The sequence below is a fragment of the Dioscorea cayenensis genome, chromosome 16 (assembly GCF_009730915.1).
Source record: "Dioscorea cayenensis subsp. rotundata cultivar TDr96_F1 chromosome 16, TDr96_F1_v2_PseudoChromosome.rev07_lg8_w22 25.fasta, whole genome shotgun sequence".
Lineage (NCBI taxonomy): Eukaryota > Viridiplantae > Streptophyta > Magnoliopsida > Dioscoreales > Dioscoreaceae > Dioscorea > Dioscorea cayenensis.
The window spans coordinates 337,413-358,068 of NC_052486.1; the positions used below are offsets into that span (position 1 = coordinate 337,413).

Consider the following 20,656-nt stretch of genomic DNA (forward strand, 5'->3'; position numbering starts at 1 on the left):
TTAATTAGCACCACTCTAATTGCTTCCCTTTTTCTCCTTCCAGGCTTATTAACAACCATCATTATATTAATAAATCATTATCATTAATATAACATTAATCATATCTTAAAGAGACTAAAATAAATATCATGTCTGGTTGGGGACCTTTCCTTTTCCCAAAGTCTCAATTTTCAAACTTATTTTCATCATAAACACTTGATAAAACAGGAAACATTATCTTTAATCCAACTAAATTATGCCACATGTTCTTTTGTCTAGTTCAGCCAATAGATATCGGACACATGTTCTCATTTTTCCTGTTTTGTACACGTGTCAGAATCTCAGTGGAATTGTAAGAAAGACATTGCACTGTGTATTGCACTTTCCCTCTTTTATTTGATTTCATTCGAAATAAGAACACTATGAGACACTTGAACCACTACCCCAAAAACATCTCCATGAAAACCATTGAATCCTTTGGAAAAATCTAATCTTTGGGCGAAATGAAGGATTTTGATGGTGTTGGGCATGTTCTTCTCTCGATTTCAATCGTCTTGGGATCCATTTTGGTGGTGGAATCGGGCATTGGAGTGAACTGGGGGACACTGTCTTCACACAGGCTTTCTCCATCGGTGGTGGTGGATCTCTTGAAGGAGAACAAGATTGGGAAAGTGAAGATCTTTGATGCTGATCCCAATGTGCTGAGAGCTCTGATGGGGAGTGGCATTGAGGTCATGATAGGGATCCCTAATGAGATGTTGGGAACTTTGAGCTCTTCTCCTGCTGTTGCTGATCTTTGGGTTTCACAGAATGTTTCTAGGTATGCGGTGAAGGGTGGCGTCAATATCAGGTATTCATTCATTTGCTCAAGTTTGAATTTTGTGATTTGTTGTTGGATTTGTTGTCTTCTATATGTGAATTTTGGTTGATATGTCTATGGTTATTGGGATTTCATCCAGAATTGATCTAAAAATTGGATTTTTAGTTGAAGGTAGGCCTTCCTTTTTAGGGGAACAAAGGAAATAAGGATTTGCTTTTGCTGAGGTGTAAAGAAATAGTGGTGATTCTGATGTTGAGATCCTTGTCTCATTTTTTGTGGGAACATTGAAAAGTGCGATTAATATGTCTTTTATCAATATTTACATGGTTTATGGTCTATTCAGAGTAAGCAGGACCAGTGTTGGAGTTTTCATGCATTTAATCAAGTTATAGTTTTCTTTGAGGATGAGTTTTGGATTCATGATTTCATTCTCAGTGAATGTTCTATTTGTTTTCTGCTATTTTCTGCTGCAATGTGTTGTATTGTTTACCAAAAGAAAGAATAGAACTTGTGATGAGTGCCTGAGAATTGTTACGGTTTTTCTTGTTTTGGATGGTTGAGAGCAAAAAAAAAAAATCTTGTTGGTTCTCCTGATATATTTGCATCTCAAGATATGATACATGCTAAAATTGTGCTTTCTGGACTATGTTTTCCAATTTTGCTTGGAATCCATGCAATGTAGAATCATGTATGACCTTATATTATATCTTGCAAATTTTGTAGTCTAGAGGAACTTTCTGGCTTTGCCTTCTGCTTGCTTGAGTTTCAATTAGGAATTAAAGCAATTATCATAAGTTATCAAGAAGTGCATAAAATTTCTTTGTTTTAATCATCATCTTTAGCTTGCTCAATCTTTGTTCTGCTCTGTACCCGACTACTGCCAAGCAACCACAATAGGTTGCCAAGAAGTACCTAAATGTTTTCTATTTTCACTCTTTGTTCTGCTCCATATCCAACTGCAGCTGAGCAACCACCACAGGTTGTTAAGAAGTGCCTAAAATTTCTTTGTGTTTATCGTCTTCTATAGCTTACTCAGTCTTTCTTCTGCTCATTACCCAACAATAGCCACTTAGAACTACGATTGATAATTGTCTTAAGCTTTAAATTTTTTTGGATTAGTTGCTCATGCAGGTTGCATGATGAAGAATGATGAATTGTTGAAAAGAAAAAAAATCTCAATTGATTGATATCAATGCTTAAGATTGTGATTGGTTACAGGTACATAGCAGTCGGCAATGAGCCCTTCCTGTCAAACTACCAAGGCCAATTCCAGTCTTTTGTTCTTCCTGCTATGGTCAACCTCCAGCAATCTTTAGCAAAAGTGAATCTTGCTGGTTATGTGAAACTGGTGGTTCCTTGCAATGCTGATGCTTATGAAGCCTCACTTCCTTCCCAAGGATCATTTCGACCGGAGCTGACTCAAATCATGACCCAAATTGTTTCTTTTCTGAACTCAAACGGGTCTCCGTTCATAGTCAACATATACCCTTTTTTGAGCCTTTATCAGAGTTCGGATTTCCCACAAGACTATGCTTTCTTTGATGGCTCAACTCATCCTGTCGTGGATGGCTCAAACATATACTACAATGCCTTTGATGGCAATTTCGATACCTTGGTTGCAGCATTGAACAAAATCGGTTATGGTCAGATGCCAATCGTTATTGGAGAGGTGGGTTGGCCGACAGATGGGGCTTTCAGTGCGAATTTAAGTGCTGCTAGAGCATTCAACCAAGGTCTCATCAATCATGTGTTGAGTAACAAAGGAACTCCACTGAGACCAGGGGTTCCTCCTTTGGATATTTATCTCTTCAGTCTTCTCGACGAAGAGCAAAAGAGTATACTTCCCGGGAACTTTGAGCGCCATTGGGGGATTTTCTCTTTCGATGGCCAGGCAAAGTACCCGTTGAATCTCGGATTGGGTAACGGGATACTGAAGAATGCCAAGGATGTTGAGTATCTTCCATCAAGGTGGTGCGTCGCCAACCCGTCCCAAGATCTTGGCAGTGCTTCAAATCACATGAAGCTGGCTTGCAGCATGGCAGACTGCACCACCCTTCTCTACGGAGGTTCATGCAATGCGATCGGAGAGAAAGGAAACATTTCCTATGCTTTCAATAGTTATTATCAGTTACAAAAACAAGATGCAAGGAGCTGTGATTTCGATGGGCTCGGTATGGTTACATTCCTCGATCCTTCAATCGGTGACTGTCATTTTCTCGTTGGTGTTACCGATAACAATTGTTCATGTGTCGGTTGTGGAATTCTTTGCGGATTATGGATTATGACATTGTGGGTTGTTATTTATCTGAGAATTTTCGAGTCTCCGTGATGGTTATGAATTACATAGATAGAAGAAAGAAAGTGAAGAACTTTAGAAGACACTCAAATTCTTTGTAGTATGTGTAGAACAGTGTAACTTGATTTGAGAATTGAGAGAAGGTGGTGGTTATTATTTTTGTGATGGAAGTCATAGTTAGTTTTGCATCCTTTCTCTGTTTGTAACCTTAAAAACTCATATATTTATGATATCATGTCTCATTGTGCTGCAATTGTTATTAAGAAGATTATCAGTGTTTGTTTGAATGTCAATGCTTAGTCTCTAATTTACAATCAATTGATTGTGCAGTCCTACATTGTATATTTGGAGGACATTCTCATGGCAAAGGAGCTTCTTCAGAAGATTCAGAAGAACAAACAATTATCACTAAACAAAGTGTCTGATCACTTTTTGTGTGTGTGTGTGTGTGTGTGTGTGTTTTTTGGGAAAAAATAGGTTGATACTTGATGGATATTTTGTTTTGTTTTATCACTTTAAAGGGCCTCTTGCATATAATCTTGTATTTTTTTTCGGTTTCTTTAATATATTAATCTATTTTTTTTACACACACATATATATACACATGATACATATCATTTTTAAACTTTATCTTTACATAACTCCGAGTACCTCTCTTTAACTATTTTAAGCTTAACTTTTTTAGAGCTCATGACTCGAAACTAATGGATCAAAAAATATATATATATATATATATATATATATATATATATATATATAAACATGTAATTTTTTTATACATAATTATATAAATTATATATGTATTTTTTTAATGATATTTTTTTAGATATATGTGTGATTTTTAGAAATATTACCCAGTGTGTATATATTTATGGTACGTATACATTTTAGAGAGAGGGCCACTTTACTAGGGACGTCCTGTAGATAAGAGTTTTATGACGTCCCTATATCTGCCGTTAGATTTAAATCCAATGGTTACACATCATCCATTAATGTGAAACAGATGACTCACCCTCTAAACACCAATTACAATCCCTCAACGTTCTTCTTTACTATTGTTGCATATTTTTTCTCTTCACCCTTGTCTTTATTTCTCTCTTTTATTTTCTCTTTTTTATTTTTCATCCTCTGTAGATGCACCGCAAAAAAAGTATTGCCATATATATATATATTAAAAAAATAAAAATAAAAAGGAAATATCTATAAAAAAAAATTGTGGGCAAAAAGAGAGCAACACAAATAAAGCATCTCTATTCTCATTGGCTCAAAAAATTACCGCCCAATCCTTAAATAGGACCACTACTTCCTCTTCTTCTTTTTTTCCCGGGAAAAAAAAATCTCAGCAGTTGTTCCCCAACGAGATGATCCATTCTCCTCTGATACCTCTTCATTTCAATCCAAACTTCTCTCCATTCCTCAAACCAAACACTAACAAGCTCTTCTCCAATGCCCACCAAAAATTTCCAAGGCCATGGAGGCATTCTCTCAGCTTGGTTTCTGCTCTTAAGCCATTGGTCAAAGATGGTGTTTTGAAAATCAATGACAAAGAGGCTTTGAAGAATGTTCCTGATAATGTTCTTGTTTCTAAGCCTGTTGATGGCTCTGCTGTCTTCTTAGGTGCTGTTTCTGATGAGATGAGTAGCCGCCATGTTTTCAAGCTCGGAGTTCTTGAGTGAGTTAATTTCCTGAATCTTATCTTCTCTGATGTTGTATTTCCATTGCTTTGGTCTATTGGCACCGGTTTCCTGTGTAGTGTATTTGTGTTCTTGCCAAAGAGGCGAGTTTGAACTTCAGCGCACGCAGGGTGAGGGCACATGTGTGTTGAGGGCGTAACTCATCCACATTTTATTAAAAAAAAAATGTTGTGGTTAAGTTAGATGGAGTTTATCATTGGATTTTCATCAATTAGATTTGTGTTTGTCAACCTTTATCTATATTATCATGCAGGGATTGTCGATTACTTTGCTTGTTTAGACATAAGATATGGTGGATGATACCTCGAATGGGGAATTCGGGAAGTGATATTCCTGTGGAGACACAAATGTTGCTTGTGGAATCAAAGGAAGAGAAGGAAAGCCGAAATGGTTCGAGTGATTATATTCTCTTCTTGCCTGTGTTGGATGGTCCCTTCCGAAGTAGTTTGCAAGGGAACTCTTTCAATGAGCTTGAGTTCTGCATCGAGAGCGGTAGTCATTCTTAAGATCTTCTTCCTGTTATAGCTAGACAGTATGTAGGTGCTAATTCACTTTATTTTCGACTTTTTAGTTTGTTCAACGATCGGTGAATTGAACGTGTTCTTCTTGTTTTAATTCACAGGTGATCCTGCTGTACAAGCATCTCAATTCAATGAATCAGTATTTGTGAACTCTGGAAAGCAATCCCTTTGAACTTGTCAATGAATCAATAAAGTAAGTTCCTCGGCTTTTTTTCTCCAAAAGATAAAACATTAGTCAGCTTCACTCTTTGCTAATCTACCACCAATTGCAGGAAACTAAGAAGCTACAAAGGGACATTTTCACTTCGTGAAGACAAATCGGTATGCGATTGCTCTGAATCTCATTTTGTTTCAATATAATGTTGTTTCTATTTGTATCCATTTAATTACTAAGATTAATCAAAGATAGATACAAATGAATGTTAAGCAAGCATTTCAAAACAGATACCAGGAATGTTAGACTGGTTTGGTTGGTGTACATGGGATGCTTTCTACACCGAAGTTAGTCCTCGTGGAATCGAAGATGGTCTTAAGAGGTATACACTCTTGTGATTCTTTCTTTTCTGTTTGCTGTTTTCAAGTTTATTTCGATGAACAACAGCTAGTGTCACAAACATTTTCTTTGTATCCTCTGAACTTGGACTAATTAATCTTATTGGGCATTTCTCTTGGCTAGCTTATATGAAGGTGGCATTCCTGTGAAATTTTTGATAATTGATGATGGTTGGCAAGACATAACTAATGAGTTTCAGAAAGAAGGCGAACCACATATTGAAGGATCTCAGTGAGTTTATTTTCTTTTCTAGGTTCATCAAAACTCTGAAATATTTTTTTCATTCACTGATTTCTGTTGCACTATATATAGATACGGAGCGAGATTAGTTAGTATCAAGGAAAAACAGCAAGTTTAGGGGCTTGAAGGACTTCATTACTAAGATTAAGAAGACATATGGTTTGAAGTATGTCGATAAAATTAACTTCAGTGTCTCTAAATATCCATTCTAAGTTCTCTTATATCTTCTTTGTGATTTATAGGTATATCTATGCATGGCATGCCTTAATGGGATATTGGGGAGGACTTGAACCAAATGCACCGGGAACTAAGAAGTACAATCCAAGGCTAGTAATTCCTAACCAATCTCCGGGAAACCTTGCGCATATTCGAGATTTTTCTATGGATGATGGCATGCAAATTTATGGTGTCAGCATGATAGACCCGGAAAAGATATTCGAATTCTATGATGACTTACACAGCTACCTCGTATCGCAAAATGTGGATGGAGTTAAGGTCGATGTGCAGAATATACTCGAGACAATTGCAGCCGGTTATGGAGGCCGGGCCTCGTTGACTCAATGGTTCCATCAAAACCTTGAAAGGTCCATTGCCAAAAATTTTCAGGATAACAGCATAATTTGCTGCATGTGTCAAAGTAATGACTCAATTTACAGGTGAATTCTGAACCTCAATTAGCTTTTCAAATGTTCTTCAATAACTGCTACTAATGACTTTTTTTTCTGTTTAATAATTATTACTGTCAGTGCAAAAGTAAGTGCTGTTGCAAGAGCTTCAGATGATTACATGCCGAGAGATGCATCATCGCAAACATTGCATATTGCTACTGTTGCATTCAATAGCCTTTTTTTGGGAGAGATTATGGTTCCAGATTGGGACATGTTTTATGTAAGATAACAAGATCTTTTAGCACATCATTGAATTCTCAAATGCTGTTATTTCTATCAAATTTCATCGTCTTTTTCTGTTCAGAGCCGCCACTATGCTGCTGAATTTCATGCTGCAGCGAGAGCTTTAGGCGGTTGTGGAGTCTATATCAGGTAAATTTAGTACCGGGAGTTGTAACAAAATCAATATATGAAGCATCTAATTATCTAATGATTATCAACAGCGATAAACCGGGTGAGCATGACTTTTCACTGCTGAAGAAGCTTGTACTCCCCGATGGCTCAGTACTCCGGGCGAAGTATCCTGGAAGACCTACAAGAGATTGCTTATTCAGTGATCCAGTTATGGATGGAAAAAGGTGTACATATAATTAATTCAAGTCCAAACTTTGCATTTGTAAATCTTTCGACTAAAGTTTGCTCTCTTTTCAATGATCAGTCTCTTGAAGATATGGAATTTGAACTCTCTTTCTGGAGTGATTGGTATTTTCAATTGCCAAGGAGCAGGTACTTGGCCAGGCATGGTCAGTAATGAAGACGGCAACAGTTCGGATAGGATACTCACTGGTTCTGTTAGACCTGTAGACATTGAATTTCTTGAAAATATTGCCGGAAAGGATTGGACCGGAGATTCTGCAGTTTATTCTTTCAATGCTGGTAATTCCTTGAATTTTTTTAGACTATTTTCATTTTTAATTCTGAACTAAACTTTTTACTCATTTTGTGTGTGTGTGTGTGTGTGCAGGATCTCTGTCCAGATTGTCCAAGAATGAAACAGTTACTGTTTCATTAAAAGTATTAGAATGTGAACTTTTTACCATATCTCCAATCAAGGTCAGTTATAATTAATATATATTAGTAAAAAAGATTGATAAATTGAATGCTTCTCACTTGTATATATATATATATATGCTTATACAGAAATACAGTTCCAACATTGAATTTGCACCAATTGGATTGATAAAGATGTACAATTCTGGTGGAGCTGTTGAATCTATTGATTCTGATTTGAGAGACAATAATTCCATCATACAATTAAGCATCAGAGGCCGAGGATCAGGCCTTTTCGGCGCATTTTCAAGTGCGAAACCGAAAAGTTGCAAGCTTAACTCAAAAGAACAAGAGTTTAGTTTCATTGTTGATGATAATTTTTTGACATTCATGATCCCCCCTAGTGATTCTTCTTGGAAAATAGATGTTAGTTTTTAGACTTGAGATATTCTTTTCACAAAATTCTTATTGTGTATAATTCAACAGCAGTTCATACTTGCTCATTATGACAGAGATTTATCTATATAATATATTTTCTACTCATAATTTTTTCCACTGCTTTCTTGAACTTGATTTAAAGAATTCTGTAAGTCTTGCCTTAAAGATCAAGAAAGATGTGGGAAAATTAATCATGGGTAGATCCAGAGGGAGAAAAAAAAAGTTAAGGAAAAAGAAAAAGAAGTTAACATGCATGTGATGCTAGATGTGATGTTTGTTTTGCTTTATGATCTTCTTATCCATATATGTTGTCCTTTATATATATTGTTTTAATGTTTGATTTTGAAGGAATTGGTTCTTTTTATTTTAAGTAAAAATGAAGTCCTTAATAAACTATGTGAATTAAATATTCCATGTCAAAGTGACATTAATTGAGAAGATGAAGAGAAGGAATAAATCAGTCTCTTAATAAGCATGCTAAAAAGATGGAATCTCATCAATTGACCTTTTTCTTTCCCACTTCTTCTCCTTCATCATTTCATCATTCACTTACAATTATAATTCAAGATATATATATATAGACTATATGTTTTCGTGTACGTCCTCAGCTTTTTTTAAAATGTAGAGATGTTTGTTGACAGCCGTTAGATCATAATCTAACAATTACTTTCTGTAGAATGTTGTGTTGAGTTACTATTAATTACTGTACCTCATCACTATTTGATACTGTATATGAATGGATTTGCATCTAACAGTCACTGTCCGCGTTATGTGTGTGTATATATATAAAGGAATATGCTTGAACTCATGGTGAAGTAAGAAGATAAAAGAAAAAATCCTTAGCATGATGCAAACCATGTGAAAGAAAAAGTACAGTGAGAGCACATATAGAAGGCCACCACCTTTTTTCTCCTTTTTATCCACTTTAATGGCTTTAATAAGGCCCTCTTCCAGCTCTAAAGTTCTGCCAACTCTCAAACAAACACATGTCCGCATGTATTTTTAGTTACTAACACTGTCCTCATGATAGAACCTCCATTGTCATGCTATATATATATATATAGACATACATTAAAATTCATTGATTCTTGATTTAGATTTCAGTGTTTGTAAAGAATAGCAGAGAATGGGTCTCACTGGTGGTCTTGTCAGAAGAGTTTTCGCGAAGAATCCTCGATCGGTTGTTATTTGTTTCGTGTTTTAATTCTTTGTGTTTTTTTTTTCTATGTTTGTTTTGAGCTAAACTTGTTGTCAAACAGGAAAAGAGTAGATGGAGTTCAGTTAAAGTTTATCTCTGTGGAGATGAATTCAATTCACTTCTTGCAGAGGATGATCTGAATTCCATTAAAAGCTCTGATGCTGCAACAGTAACAAAGCCTTCAACAGAAGTATCTTCATCAACATTGGCACTTGAACAGAGTTGTAACTCAACAATAATTAAAACTGAAAAGGAAGAGAATTCACAAACATTGGCAGCAGCAATTTTTATTCAGTCAGCATTCAGAGGATTTCTGGTTTGTAATTTTATTTTCTTGGAATTTTTTTTTAAATTTTTAGTTGCTGTCACTTGTTTATCTGTTCTAGTTATTCAACTCAGGCAAGGAAACAACATCAAGAAATTAGAAAATCAGATGAAAGAATAGTTGATCATGTTGAATTACTGCAAGAGCCTAGTGTGGAATCAGAGGCTATTTCTACTGAAGTTCAGATTGGAGGGTCTGTTGATAGTCTAAGAATTCGGGATGAAAACGCCGGAATTCAGCACCGAATTCTGCGGAAATCTCAGTCTCAAGTGCACAGATTGAAGGTAATTGAACAAAACTGAATCATATGAAACTTAATTTGATTGAAACTGCATTAATTGTTGCTTATTTTGTAGGAAGAGTGGGATGATAGCACAGTGAGTAGCAACATTTCAAGAATGAGAATTCAGAACAGACTTGAAGCAATGACTAGACGTGAGAGAGCTCTGGCTTATGCATTTTCACAACAGGTAAAAAGCCGAAGATTTGATTTCTGAATTATTACTAGTTCATGTCTGACATGAATCTGTCATGAATCAGCTGAGAACTTGTTCAGCGGCGAAGAAGAAATCGGCACGGACTGATGATAATAAATCTAATATGGGATGGAGTTGGCTGGAGCGATGGATGGCCACCCGCCTGCCCAGATAATTCTACCGATGAATGCATTGATAGAAGAACTACAATTGTTAAGAAGAGATTGGAAATGGCGTTGGAGGAGAGGGAGAGCTGTGGTTCTAATGATGTATCGGTTAATCTTGACGGCTCTAGAACAATTTCGGAGAAATCCTTCTGATGGCTTTGGACCTATTAAGAACAAAACGAAGGCTGCAAGAAGTGCGTCGAGGATGAAATCATCATCTGCGGCTGTGTATCATTGCAGTGGCACAATCTCAGATAAGGTTTGCTCAATTGAGAAGTTTAAAAAGTTTCGGTAAATCCCGTTGTTGTCTCAGATGTGATAACTGAAATAATATTTGTGCTTTGCTGCAAGATGAACAAGAGGGTGTCTTTAAGAGATGCACTGAAGGAGAGGAGATGCAAGCAAGTGCAGGAGAACTCAAAGCCAAAAAATCCTGAGAAACAAATGTGAATAATTTCCAAGCATCAACAGACAAATAAAGAACATGTAAATAATGGTTTGTGAGTGATTGGAAAAACTGTCTCAGTAGATTAAATGGTGTCCGATCGATCAGTAATAGATCAACAAAGTGTCTCCCTTTACAAATATATGTAGCACATCATGCAAGCAAACAATGGAAAATGGCCGCATTTTATGTTGTAATTGGGTTGCAATCACACGTAAATAATGTACATCATTATTGCAGTAAATGTAGAAAAAGCTTACATCTATGAACTCAATGATGCAAGTTTCTTTTCAAGCAGCTTGGCTGCACGGAGAGCTTCTAATGCTTCAGCTTGATTTCCAGCTCGTTTGAGATTAAGAGCTCGGAGCTTCTCATTCTTGATCTGTTCTTCAAGATGAGATTTCTCTGTTACCGATTTCTCACTTTTCGACGTGACAGTCTTTGGTTCTGGCTTCTTTGAAGGTTGTGAAAACATATCGCTGTCATTCCATCCGATTGATTTGAGGACCGACATAAGCTGAGGATCAAGCAGATCTTCCACAACTGCATCATCGGGTGCTGCTTTGCTAGCAGACATGCTAGAACTTGAGCCCTCGGCTCCACCTTCTTCTAACTGGCTCTCTAACGCCTTGGCCAATTCCAATTCAGCTTCTGATTCCTCAATCTTTCCTTCTCTTCGGAGCTTCAGTGCATTGCGCTTGTGAGCAAGAGACTCCTGCTGAAGTTTTAGACGTTCGCGGCCTGACAATGGCTTCTGAGCTTGCTTCGGCTTGATCTCTTGGACAACGGGAGCATCATCAAAGCTTTGTGTAGGTGTGGTTTTAGAATCCACTTGAGGCTGCTGAACTTCCTCCAGGCTCTTCTCCAATAGCTTTGCTTGCCTTAGCTCCTCCCTTGCTTCTGCTAACTTCCCTTCTCTTTTCAGAGCAAGTGCCTTTCTTTTATGTGCAAGAATTTCATCCTTGCGAATATCAATTCCTTGTTCCAAGTTCTGTTCTGTGTTTACAGATGAAACGGAAACAGAGACCTTAGTTTCTTGCATACCAGCAGTTATCTGATCTCCCACCTTAACGGAAGTAGTTGCTTGAGATAGATTACTGGATTCCAAACTTTCTTTGTGTTGTACCTTTTGAGTACCTGATTGTACAACCATACTCTGGCTGTCTAGGACAGGACCCAGAGCATCAACAGATTGCACTGATTTGTTCGAGTTCGATACCCAATCTTCCAACCAGCTTTCAAATTTTGGACCTGATTCATTGAGTGAGTGCTTGTCAGATACTGTGGTTTCATTTTGATCTTTATGGCCATTGTCAGCTTCATTTACATCCACAGCATTTGCTCGCTTATCAGATTTTTCTTGAATATTTCTCTGAAAGACCAATACCATGTGATTCTACCTGCGTAGAGCCAGCAATATGAGATGTCTCCATTTCTTCCATTTGTTTTTCCAAGACCTTTGCCTTCTCAAGTTCCTCATCAGCCTCCTCAGTCTTACCTTGACGTCTTAAGGCAAGAGCCTTCCTTTTTAATGCTAATAATTCCCTTTGAATTTCAGCTTTGTTTTTGAATGTCTTCACAGGTACAACAGAGGGTCTATCAGAGACATCTTTAATCTGTTTTGATGTTTTGATTGGTCTGCTTGTAGCCTCAGCATCCTCATCCTCCCACCCTAAATTCTTTAAAACTGACAATAAGGCTGGATCATGCATGTCTTGTTCTGTAACCTCTGCATCTACTCCAGCCTCTTCAAGATCCAAAGTTCCAGGACCATCCTCAAGTCTTCGGTTTGATTCAACATTCTTTTTGGATGCTTTAACATCAGGTTTTTTCGATGCAGTCTCTATCTCTTCCAATTGATTTTCAAGAGCCTTCCCCTTCTTCAATTCTTCCTCAGCCTCCTCTATCCGCCCTTCCCTTCTTAAAGCAAGTGCATTCTTTTTTATAGCCAAAAGTTCTCTCTGAATCGCTAGCCTATTTTTTGGTGGCAGCTTAGCATTCAAGTTCTCAGATGCGGCAATAGATGTTTCTCCAGACACCTGATACGTTGCACTCTTCTGTGTTGATTCTGAGGGAAAACTTTGTATATCAGGTTGCATATCCTCCAAGTCCTTTTCAAGCTGTTTTGCTTTCTTGAGGAGATTCATGGCTTCTGGAACATTACCCGCTCGTTTATGGCTAAGAGCTTCCCTTTTCAAAGCCAGAATTTTGTTCATCAAGGCTTCCTGATCCAAAGGAGCAGATTGCAGAACATTACCATGTGCTCGATCATCCTCCTCTGTCCAACCAAATGATTGTAGTGCAGCAGCCAACTCCGGATCATTCATATCATCATCTGTCACCTCAAAATTGTTATCACCAGCAAGATCATCCCCAACGCCCAAAAGTTGGTGAAAATCAACACTCGGGTCATGTCCAACATCCAATAGCAAGTCATCTTGTTTGTCATCATCATCCATGCTGTTTATTAGAACAGACAACTCATCATCAGAATCCTCAGCGCCACCCAACAGTTCTTGTTCTTCTATTTGCTTCTCAAGTATTTTTGCCTTCTTTAGCTCTTCCTTAGCTTCAGCTAGCTTCCCTTCTCTTTTGAAGATAAGAGCTTGTCTCTTATGAGCAGTGACCTGAGTCCTGTCTATGCTGCCAGCTCCTTTACCTTGTGAGGCTTTTCGAGGGAGTTCACTGAGAAGCTTTGATAGCTCACCCTCCAAACTAGGCTTTACGGGCTTTTTATCTGCGTCATGGATGTCTGCATCAGTCCATCCCAATTCTTTGAGTTCTGCAGCAAGGTCATCCTTCACAGCTTTACCCATTTGGGAACTGACCTTTTTTTTCTTGCTCCCAGGCTCTTCGGACTCATCGGATTTGTCAGTAACTGATACACTGCTCAGAGTTGAAGCCTTTGAAGCCATCCTTCTGTTCTTACGCAATTGAATCTCCAGGGCTGCAGCCTGCCTCTCAAGCTCTTTACCTCGCTTGAAGGCTTGGAGTGCTTCCTCAGATTTTCCTTCACCCCTAAGAATTTTATATTTTTTCTTCTCATCTACCGCTCGCTGGCGCAACTCCTCCACGCTACTAGATCCAATATCATCAAGGGAATGGTTTTCCACATTAACAGAGCTACTCCTCATACTGAGACCCCCATTAACTGAAGCAGCAGACTCTGCATGTGTTGAAGCAGATGGACTGCTTGTTGTTCTTAGAAGATCAGAAATCACATCAGTATGTGATTCAGGCCTAGATAAAAGGGACTGTGCTCCTTCAGTTCTGAGAAGCTCGTTTAAGACTTCTTCATGTTTTGAAGTTTGTTTTGAACTACCTAAGCAGAAGTAAATGAAGCAGAATGTCACATTGATGACTCCTTATAGTTCAAGTTTATGCACAAAAAAAGGTAAGGAGTTTGAGATAAGCAAATAGCCAGAAAACAGAATTTGATACTACTTCGAAAGGAATTTCACAATGGCATAAACTACAAGCTACTGACAATCTTGTGCCATAATTCCAATCAAACAGAATATGCAAGCTTCAAATACGCAAATATAGTGAGGATAAAGTGAATTATAACTAAAACCTCCTCTCAAATTAAAATTGCCTCATATGAACCAAAATAGGCTTGCAAATAAGCAAAATGAACAAGGACGATTTAAACGAAACCACAACTCTGACCTTTTGAAGCTCGATTTCTATGTCCATGTCGCAACTCAAAACGTGCTGCTTCCTCTAAATTTTTACAAGGAGCACATATTCGAACAGGTGAGTCTCCTTGCCCTCTTAACACCATTCTCTGTTGTGTGCAACTATTGCAAAACAAGCCTCCACATCTGCGACAATGATGCTGAAATAGCAATGCAAAACAAAATCTATGATAAAGATGACCTTCTTTTGTGGGGGGATATCTATGTTACACTTGATAGGCAACTATCACAAACATCAATAGATTCATAAAGTTATTAACTGTCACTGATTATAACTAACTCCATAAATTTATCCAGAACAATTCACATAGACATAGAATACATAAAATTATTTTGGCATAAAGAACTGAAAGGTCACAAGAGAAATTTTCTCATATTGAAAATTTAGTGATTTTAAAAACCAAAGTGAAGAACCTCAAACTAAATAGATTCCGATTCAATTATCATAAACTAATGCTTAAAATTTATTAAAAGGTAAAAAGATCAACAATTAGAAAACATAGATTCAGCACTCAGCAACCTTGTATGACCACAGAACAAAAACAAAAATAAAAATCAACAAAGGATCGCAGAGGTGCACCTTCCGATTGATGAAGGTAAACTGAGAAGCGCATCCCTGGCAATGCGATGCATCCACCACCCAATTTCCCCCACGCATCGATGGCTTCGGAGGCAACCCGATCTTCTCCAACATCCTCACAAATCTACACCCAAAAAGGAGTTTTTTTTTCACCCTTGATTCAATTCCTTCAACCAATTCCCAAATATCAAAATCACTAAATATTTTCAACCAATCAAACAAACAAAAACATCAATAAAAACAACAACTAAATTAGATGGATAGAATCACAAACCAGTCAATAGATTCAGATCCTTACGGTAATTATACTGATTACACTGAATCTAAGAAGAAAATCAGGAAGATGGATGTGATGAAGGAGTGAAAAACGAGAAGAAAACCCTAAAAAGTTCTCACCTTGAAGAGACGACGATGATCGCGACCAAGAAAAAGGAGGCCTTTTTACCTTCAGGCTTCCAAGAATGAGAGTAGAAGGGAAACGGGGCCGGGAAACGTTTTATTGATTTGGTTTTTTTATTTTTAACCCCCCAAAAAGTTTGAAAATTTCTTAAACCCCCTCACTGCTAAATATTTTGATGAATGGGTTTGATTGAGTGGGTTTTTTACTTCTTGACCCTGACCTTTTATAAATATACTTCATTATTTTTTTAATTTTATTTTATTTATCATTTTTTTGAGCAATTTTTTTATATATAACTTTTGTGGTATATATTATTAGATATTAAATACATAATTGGTTTTAATGAAAAATTCAAGGATTTTTAATTGAAAATTACAAGATATTGACAATTTATAATGATGTATATGATTAACAAATTATAAATAATAAAAAATTCAATTCATATATTCTTCCACATATATATATATATATATATATATATACATATAATGCTTATATCCCAATTGGATGATTCCAATCAAACATAAAACTGAATTTCAATCTATATTAAATAAAAAATCGTAAATTAGCCAAACCCCATACTTATGATTGAAAGATCTTGAGTTAGAATCTCTTATTACAATTTACATTCTTTGTGAAGAATATCTCTCATTCTCTCTTTCAAGAAATTACATGACGAGAAGATTTATATTTAAAAAGTCAATTTAGCCACCATGGCTAATACACATCTTTACCCGTATTTGTCTTTCGCTTTGTTGCTTATCGACTTTATCAAAAAATAAATATATATATATATATATTCAGTATGCAAAAATACCAAAAACATCAACCCATTCACCAACAATTACTGGAAACATTGTTAAGAGCCAACATGTACAAAGCAAGCCATAAATTTATTTGCCTGATGTCCCAAAGATTTAAGTACAATAAACAGTATTTAAAGCATAATACTTAAAAAGCTACAACGAGTTTCCCGTATACACCGTTTATTATCAGATACAAAGTTCAAGAATCGAAACTCTGCGCATTTTGATCTTGAAGTGATCGATCTTAAGGAATTGAAGGAAGGAGCTTGCCAGTGCATGTTCCGAATCCTACATTGTAGTCATTTCCCTGCAATAATTATGAAGCATCAGCTTTCGAGCACTAGAACAGTATGGTTTCACAGATGCATACTTTCAACCACCAATGTTTCACAATTATGCAATCAATATTGAGAACAGGTAGGATTAAAGTTAGCTGTAGGCATGCGCAAATATTGTTGTCTTTCATTTCAGCATGACAACATTTGAAGAGATTCTGATGAAAATTACCTTGCAGTATCCAGTAAAGGTGACCTCATCTCCATCTTCTAAATATTTCCGAGTAGTTCCATTCAAGGTAAGTTGATTTTGCGCATTCCATGTCAACTCAAGCAGGCATCCAAGAGAGTCGGGATCCTGATTTGATGGTCACATAAAAAGATTTTAATGAAACGAGGCAATAAAAATACTCGGAAGTACATATGGGAGCAAGAGATAAATCAATATCCGGAAATTTGAATCTTTCTTACAGGTCCACTGATGGTCCCAGTGCCCAGCATATCACCGGGCCTCAAATTGCATCCATTTATGGTATGATGTGCAAGTTGTTGCGAAATTGTCCAATATCTGGACAGCATAATAAAAATACAGTTATTCATGTACAATAAAACCAATCACTATAAAGATAATAATCATAAAACCAACAAACAAAGCAATTATGAAAATAAGTAGGTGCACAGGATAATTCATTTCACAATGATGTGTGATGCTTGAAAAGAATAACTCAATGCACGATAATGAAGAATGCAAAGGTTATCAAACTCTTACAGATGCTTGAAGTTGCTCTTAGTGACAATTGATGGATGTTCATGTCCAGCGGGCTTGATACAAACCTTGAACCAAGAAGCTAGAATGTTCAGTACATGGACTATGGAGTGATGACACGTCATTAGGTGATGAATCAGAGACTAAAGAACTACAGAAGATAATGTTAAAAATGACAACATATAATGTATGTTATGTACCTCAAGATGAATGTCGTAGTTTGTATGCTTACTCTCAGCTAAGTATGGCAAAGGAGGAGGATCCTGCAGTTCACAGCAAATTCAACTTAACAAAATTTACATACAAAACTGACTAGTTATTTAACAAAAGTGTCAATAATTATGGTGTAGATTAAATGCGAGCAAAACACAACTACTGAAGAATCAAATTCAAAAAGGTCTAGTCACCTGCTTTGGAGCTGGACAAACAAAAGGCTCCAGGGCATCAAGAGTCACAATCCAAGGGGATATTGTTGTGGCTGAGAACATCAAAAATAGACCATAATTTCTTACAGTTTAGGATGATTAGTATGAGAAAAATACTGTGCTATGAGCTCACAACAATGGCCAGAGAGCGCTTACCAAAGCTTTTTCCAAGAAAAGGTCCTAGCGGTACATATTCCCATGCTTGGATATCCCTGGCTGGAAAATGAGCCAAATTAGCAGGAATCATATAAAATAAATAAAATAGTTAAGCAGATAGCAACTGGAAGTTTGGAATATAGAAAACTAAGCCATGAGTACCACTCCAATCATTCATTAAAACAAGTCCGAATATCCGATCTGCTGCCTCATCAACACCTACAGGTCGTCCTAACTCATTTCCTGGGCCAACTATAGCAGCCTGAAAGCACCATTATGATCCAAATTAAGAGACAACCAACTACTTCCTTCAGGAATCTAGAAATAATATGTAGATGTTGAAGACTATAAAGGGATCAATAATCTGCACACATGCCTTGGAATACAAATCCATGTGAAAAAAATTAAACTAAAATTAAGACTAGCAGATTAATCAACAACTGATAAATCGATCTGGTCTACCATGCCCCGCATAATTTAAGGAATAAATGAGTGATCCAATCACAAATTATTTACAACTGACTTACAACTGACCATTTCCAGTTCAAAATCCATCTTCTGCGAAGGCCCGAAATAAGGAGGAGAATTGCCCACTGGATGACCTTGACCTCTGACCAAGAAAATGCACCTTCAATAACTCATGCTTGTAGCATGTTTTACCCTTTAAATTTTAAAATAATGAATGTGAAATGCAGTGAAGAACTTGTAAAAAATGGTGACAGACAATCAGAACAATGAAGATCTATCACTAGCACAACTATCAAGGTGGTGTAGTGATAATAACTGGCAACCACGCAAATTCTAACAAATTCATACGGTAAGCAATAAATAACACAGGGTGTGCACATATACTCCAGCTAGCAAAACATCTCTGGAATTTCTGAGGTGCAAGGTTGAGCTTATCCAGTAAACAAGACTGAATTTCAACACCTGCACTAGCTTCAAATCCGCTGGCAGTTTAAAAATGGGAAAAAGAACCAAGCTGAATGTGGATAATGATAAGGCAGGATGCAAATCATCATTCCATATCTCTTCCAGGCTTCCTAATATTGAGCTGTTTTAACATTGTATCCTCATAATAACAATTTTTTTTTTTTGGTCGAAATCATAATACTCTCATTTCAGTGTGTCTTTCCATATGGATAGGCAAACTTTTGTTTTATGATATGGCACTCTGTCATAATATAATTAAATTTAATATGGAAAAATTCAATACAGGCAATAAAGAACAGCAAAGGCAAGAAAGAATGCCGAGAACCACAGGATTAACAATAACAGAAACAAAGGGTTGGCCAGAGACAAACAATAGCTGTCAAAAGTTGGGAGAAGTATCAGAAACTTAGAATCAGCAAAAGGATTAAGTAATTACGCATATCTTGACAATCAAAAATCCATGTCATCAAAGACAAACAAACATCTCCATTCAGCAATAACAAATGATGCATTATCACGCAGACTGGTAGTCCCAATGAAGTAAAAGTTAACGTCCACAAGCATCAATAAGTCATAAACTTTTGCATCCCATATTGCAGGATTCATTAAGAAATTGCTCACCTAGGCCGTATAACATCTGTTCCAGAGATAACAACTGAGGATGCTCTTCCATGATAAGCAATAGGAAGGTGATACCTAAAAATTGCGGTCAACTTCAACAATTTGAAATGATACATAACAAAATGCAACCTCGCTGCTAATCAAAATCCGAGCTCTGGATTACAAAATTCGCCAATCCACATATAAACAACAATCACATACCAATTTTGAGAAACGGCATTTTCAGGACCCCGAAACATGGTCCCGCAGTTCTTTGCATGATAGTAAGATGAAAAGAAATCTGTGTAGTCTCCAATCACAACAGGTAGAAGCATCTCAACTTCACTCTGTGCATGTTCAACTCTATCATCAGCACTTAATCAAGCCACATAAAAATATCAAATTCTTTCTACAATTCAACAAAAACAACCAAAAAAATTTTCTTTTTCTTTTTAAACTGTCACCATTGGCAAAAGGGCCTTCTTTCTCAAGCTCGCATTGTCACGCAGTGTTGGTTCATCAGCTACACACAGACAGAGAGAAGAATTACCAAATCATAACAAAACCCAAAACATCGCCAGAAACACTAAGAGCAGTAGAATTGAACTTCAATCAAATCAAATCAACACAAAATCGAAACAAAGAAACCTGATAACAATCTCTGGATTGTCAAGCGAGCTTCTTTCCAAGCCGGACGGCCCATTCCGAGGAACAAGTTCAGAGAAGACTGAAAATCAAAACCCTGAACTCATGAGCCAAAAAAAAAACCAAAAATCCAAACAATCAGAGCACTAGATTGTAGACCTCGAGGAAACACTGGGAGTGATTCCCAAGGACGGGACCGTCAAAGAGGCCAGCGGAAGCAATGGCAGCGAGATCAAGCACATAGTCACCGATGGCGACGCCGGGCCTCGCCGGCTCGCCGCCGGCGGGGCGGAAGACGCCGAAGGGGAGGTTCTCCAGAGGGAAGTGCGAATCCCGAGGCACATCAACGAACGATTTGAGACCCATCTTTTGACACTATCTTTTGCCTTGACGCTCTCAGCTACGAGAAAACCGAGTTATAAATGCACCAAACTCCATCGAAGGAATACATTAACTAACCTACATCTGATACGTGGCCATATTTTATCGGCTCATCAATCTTGTGATTCTTCAAAACCCTCCAATACCATGATGCCACGTAGGTGTCATAGGATAAAGTATG

General features: G+C 37.1%; 5 protein-coding genes across 5 annotated transcripts; 3 read left to right on the top strand and 2 right to left on the bottom strand.

The window, feature by feature from the left end:
* The first annotated feature begins 385 nt into the window (after positions 1-385).
* Positions 386-3,255, top strand: LOC120279558 (glucan endo-1,3-beta-glucosidase 5). Its single transcript, XM_039286479.1, has 2 exons — positions 386-829; positions 2,018-3,255. Exons 1-2 carry the CDS (start codon positions 483-485, stop codon positions 3,126-3,128), a joined length of 1,458 nt encoding a protein of 485 aa, XP_039142413.1. The 5' UTR covers positions 386-482; the 3' UTR covers positions 3,129-3,255.
* A 1,151-nt stretch (positions 3,256-4,406) lies between these two features.
* Positions 4,407-8,316, top strand: LOC120278739 (probable galactinol--sucrose galactosyltransferase 2). The gene is given in 16 exon segments (XM_039285466.1): positions 4,407-4,767; positions 5,043-5,281; positions 5,412-5,467; positions 5,469-5,503; positions 5,583-5,631; positions 5,755-5,846; positions 5,987-6,094; positions 6,176-6,206; positions 6,208-6,269; positions 6,346-6,759; positions 6,850-6,991; positions 7,076-7,143; positions 7,215-7,349; positions 7,430-7,647; positions 7,736-7,824; positions 7,912-8,316. Coding segments are annotated over 16 exon segments (2,337 nt in total). The 5' UTR covers positions 4,407-4,456; the 3' UTR covers positions 8,200-8,316.
* Positions 8,317-9,173: 857 nt separating this feature from the next.
* On the top strand, positions 9,174-10,849 carry LOC120278872 (protein IQ-DOMAIN 1). The gene is given in 7 exon segments (XM_039285619.1): positions 9,174-9,379; positions 9,459-9,713; positions 9,797-10,006; positions 10,079-10,192; positions 10,263-10,360; positions 10,362-10,624; positions 10,717-10,849. Coding segments are annotated over 6 exon segments (888 nt in total). The 5' UTR covers positions 9,174-9,325; the 3' UTR covers positions 10,519-10,624; positions 10,717-10,849.
* A 24-nt stretch (positions 10,850-10,873) lies between these two features.
* Positions 10,874-15,476, bottom strand: LOC120278873. The gene is given in 5 exon segments (XM_039285620.1): positions 10,874-12,201; positions 12,203-14,132; positions 14,480-14,648; positions 15,089-15,212; positions 15,363-15,476. Coding segments are annotated over 4 exon segments (3,342 nt in total). The 5' UTR covers positions 15,203-15,212; positions 15,363-15,476; the 3' UTR covers positions 10,874-11,072.
* An 884-nt stretch (positions 15,477-16,360) lies between these two features.
* LOC120279466 (fumarylacetoacetase) lies at positions 16,361-20,491 on the bottom strand. The gene is made up of 14 exons (XM_039286397.1): positions 20,254-20,491; positions 20,098-20,176; positions 19,914-19,972; positions 19,672-19,796; positions 19,471-19,545; positions 18,451-18,526; positions 18,079-18,178; positions 17,917-17,976; positions 17,743-17,813; positions 17,536-17,598; positions 17,339-17,403; positions 17,041-17,137; positions 16,802-16,927; positions 16,361-16,601 (listed from the first exon to the last, which is right to left on the bottom strand). The coding sequence occupies exons 1-14, from the start codon at positions 20,458-20,460 to the stop codon at positions 16,539-16,541; spliced, it is 1,266 nt and encodes a 421-aa protein (XP_039142331.1). The 5' UTR covers positions 20,461-20,491; the 3' UTR covers positions 16,361-16,538.
* Between the last annotated feature and the right edge of the window lie 165 nt (positions 20,492-20,656).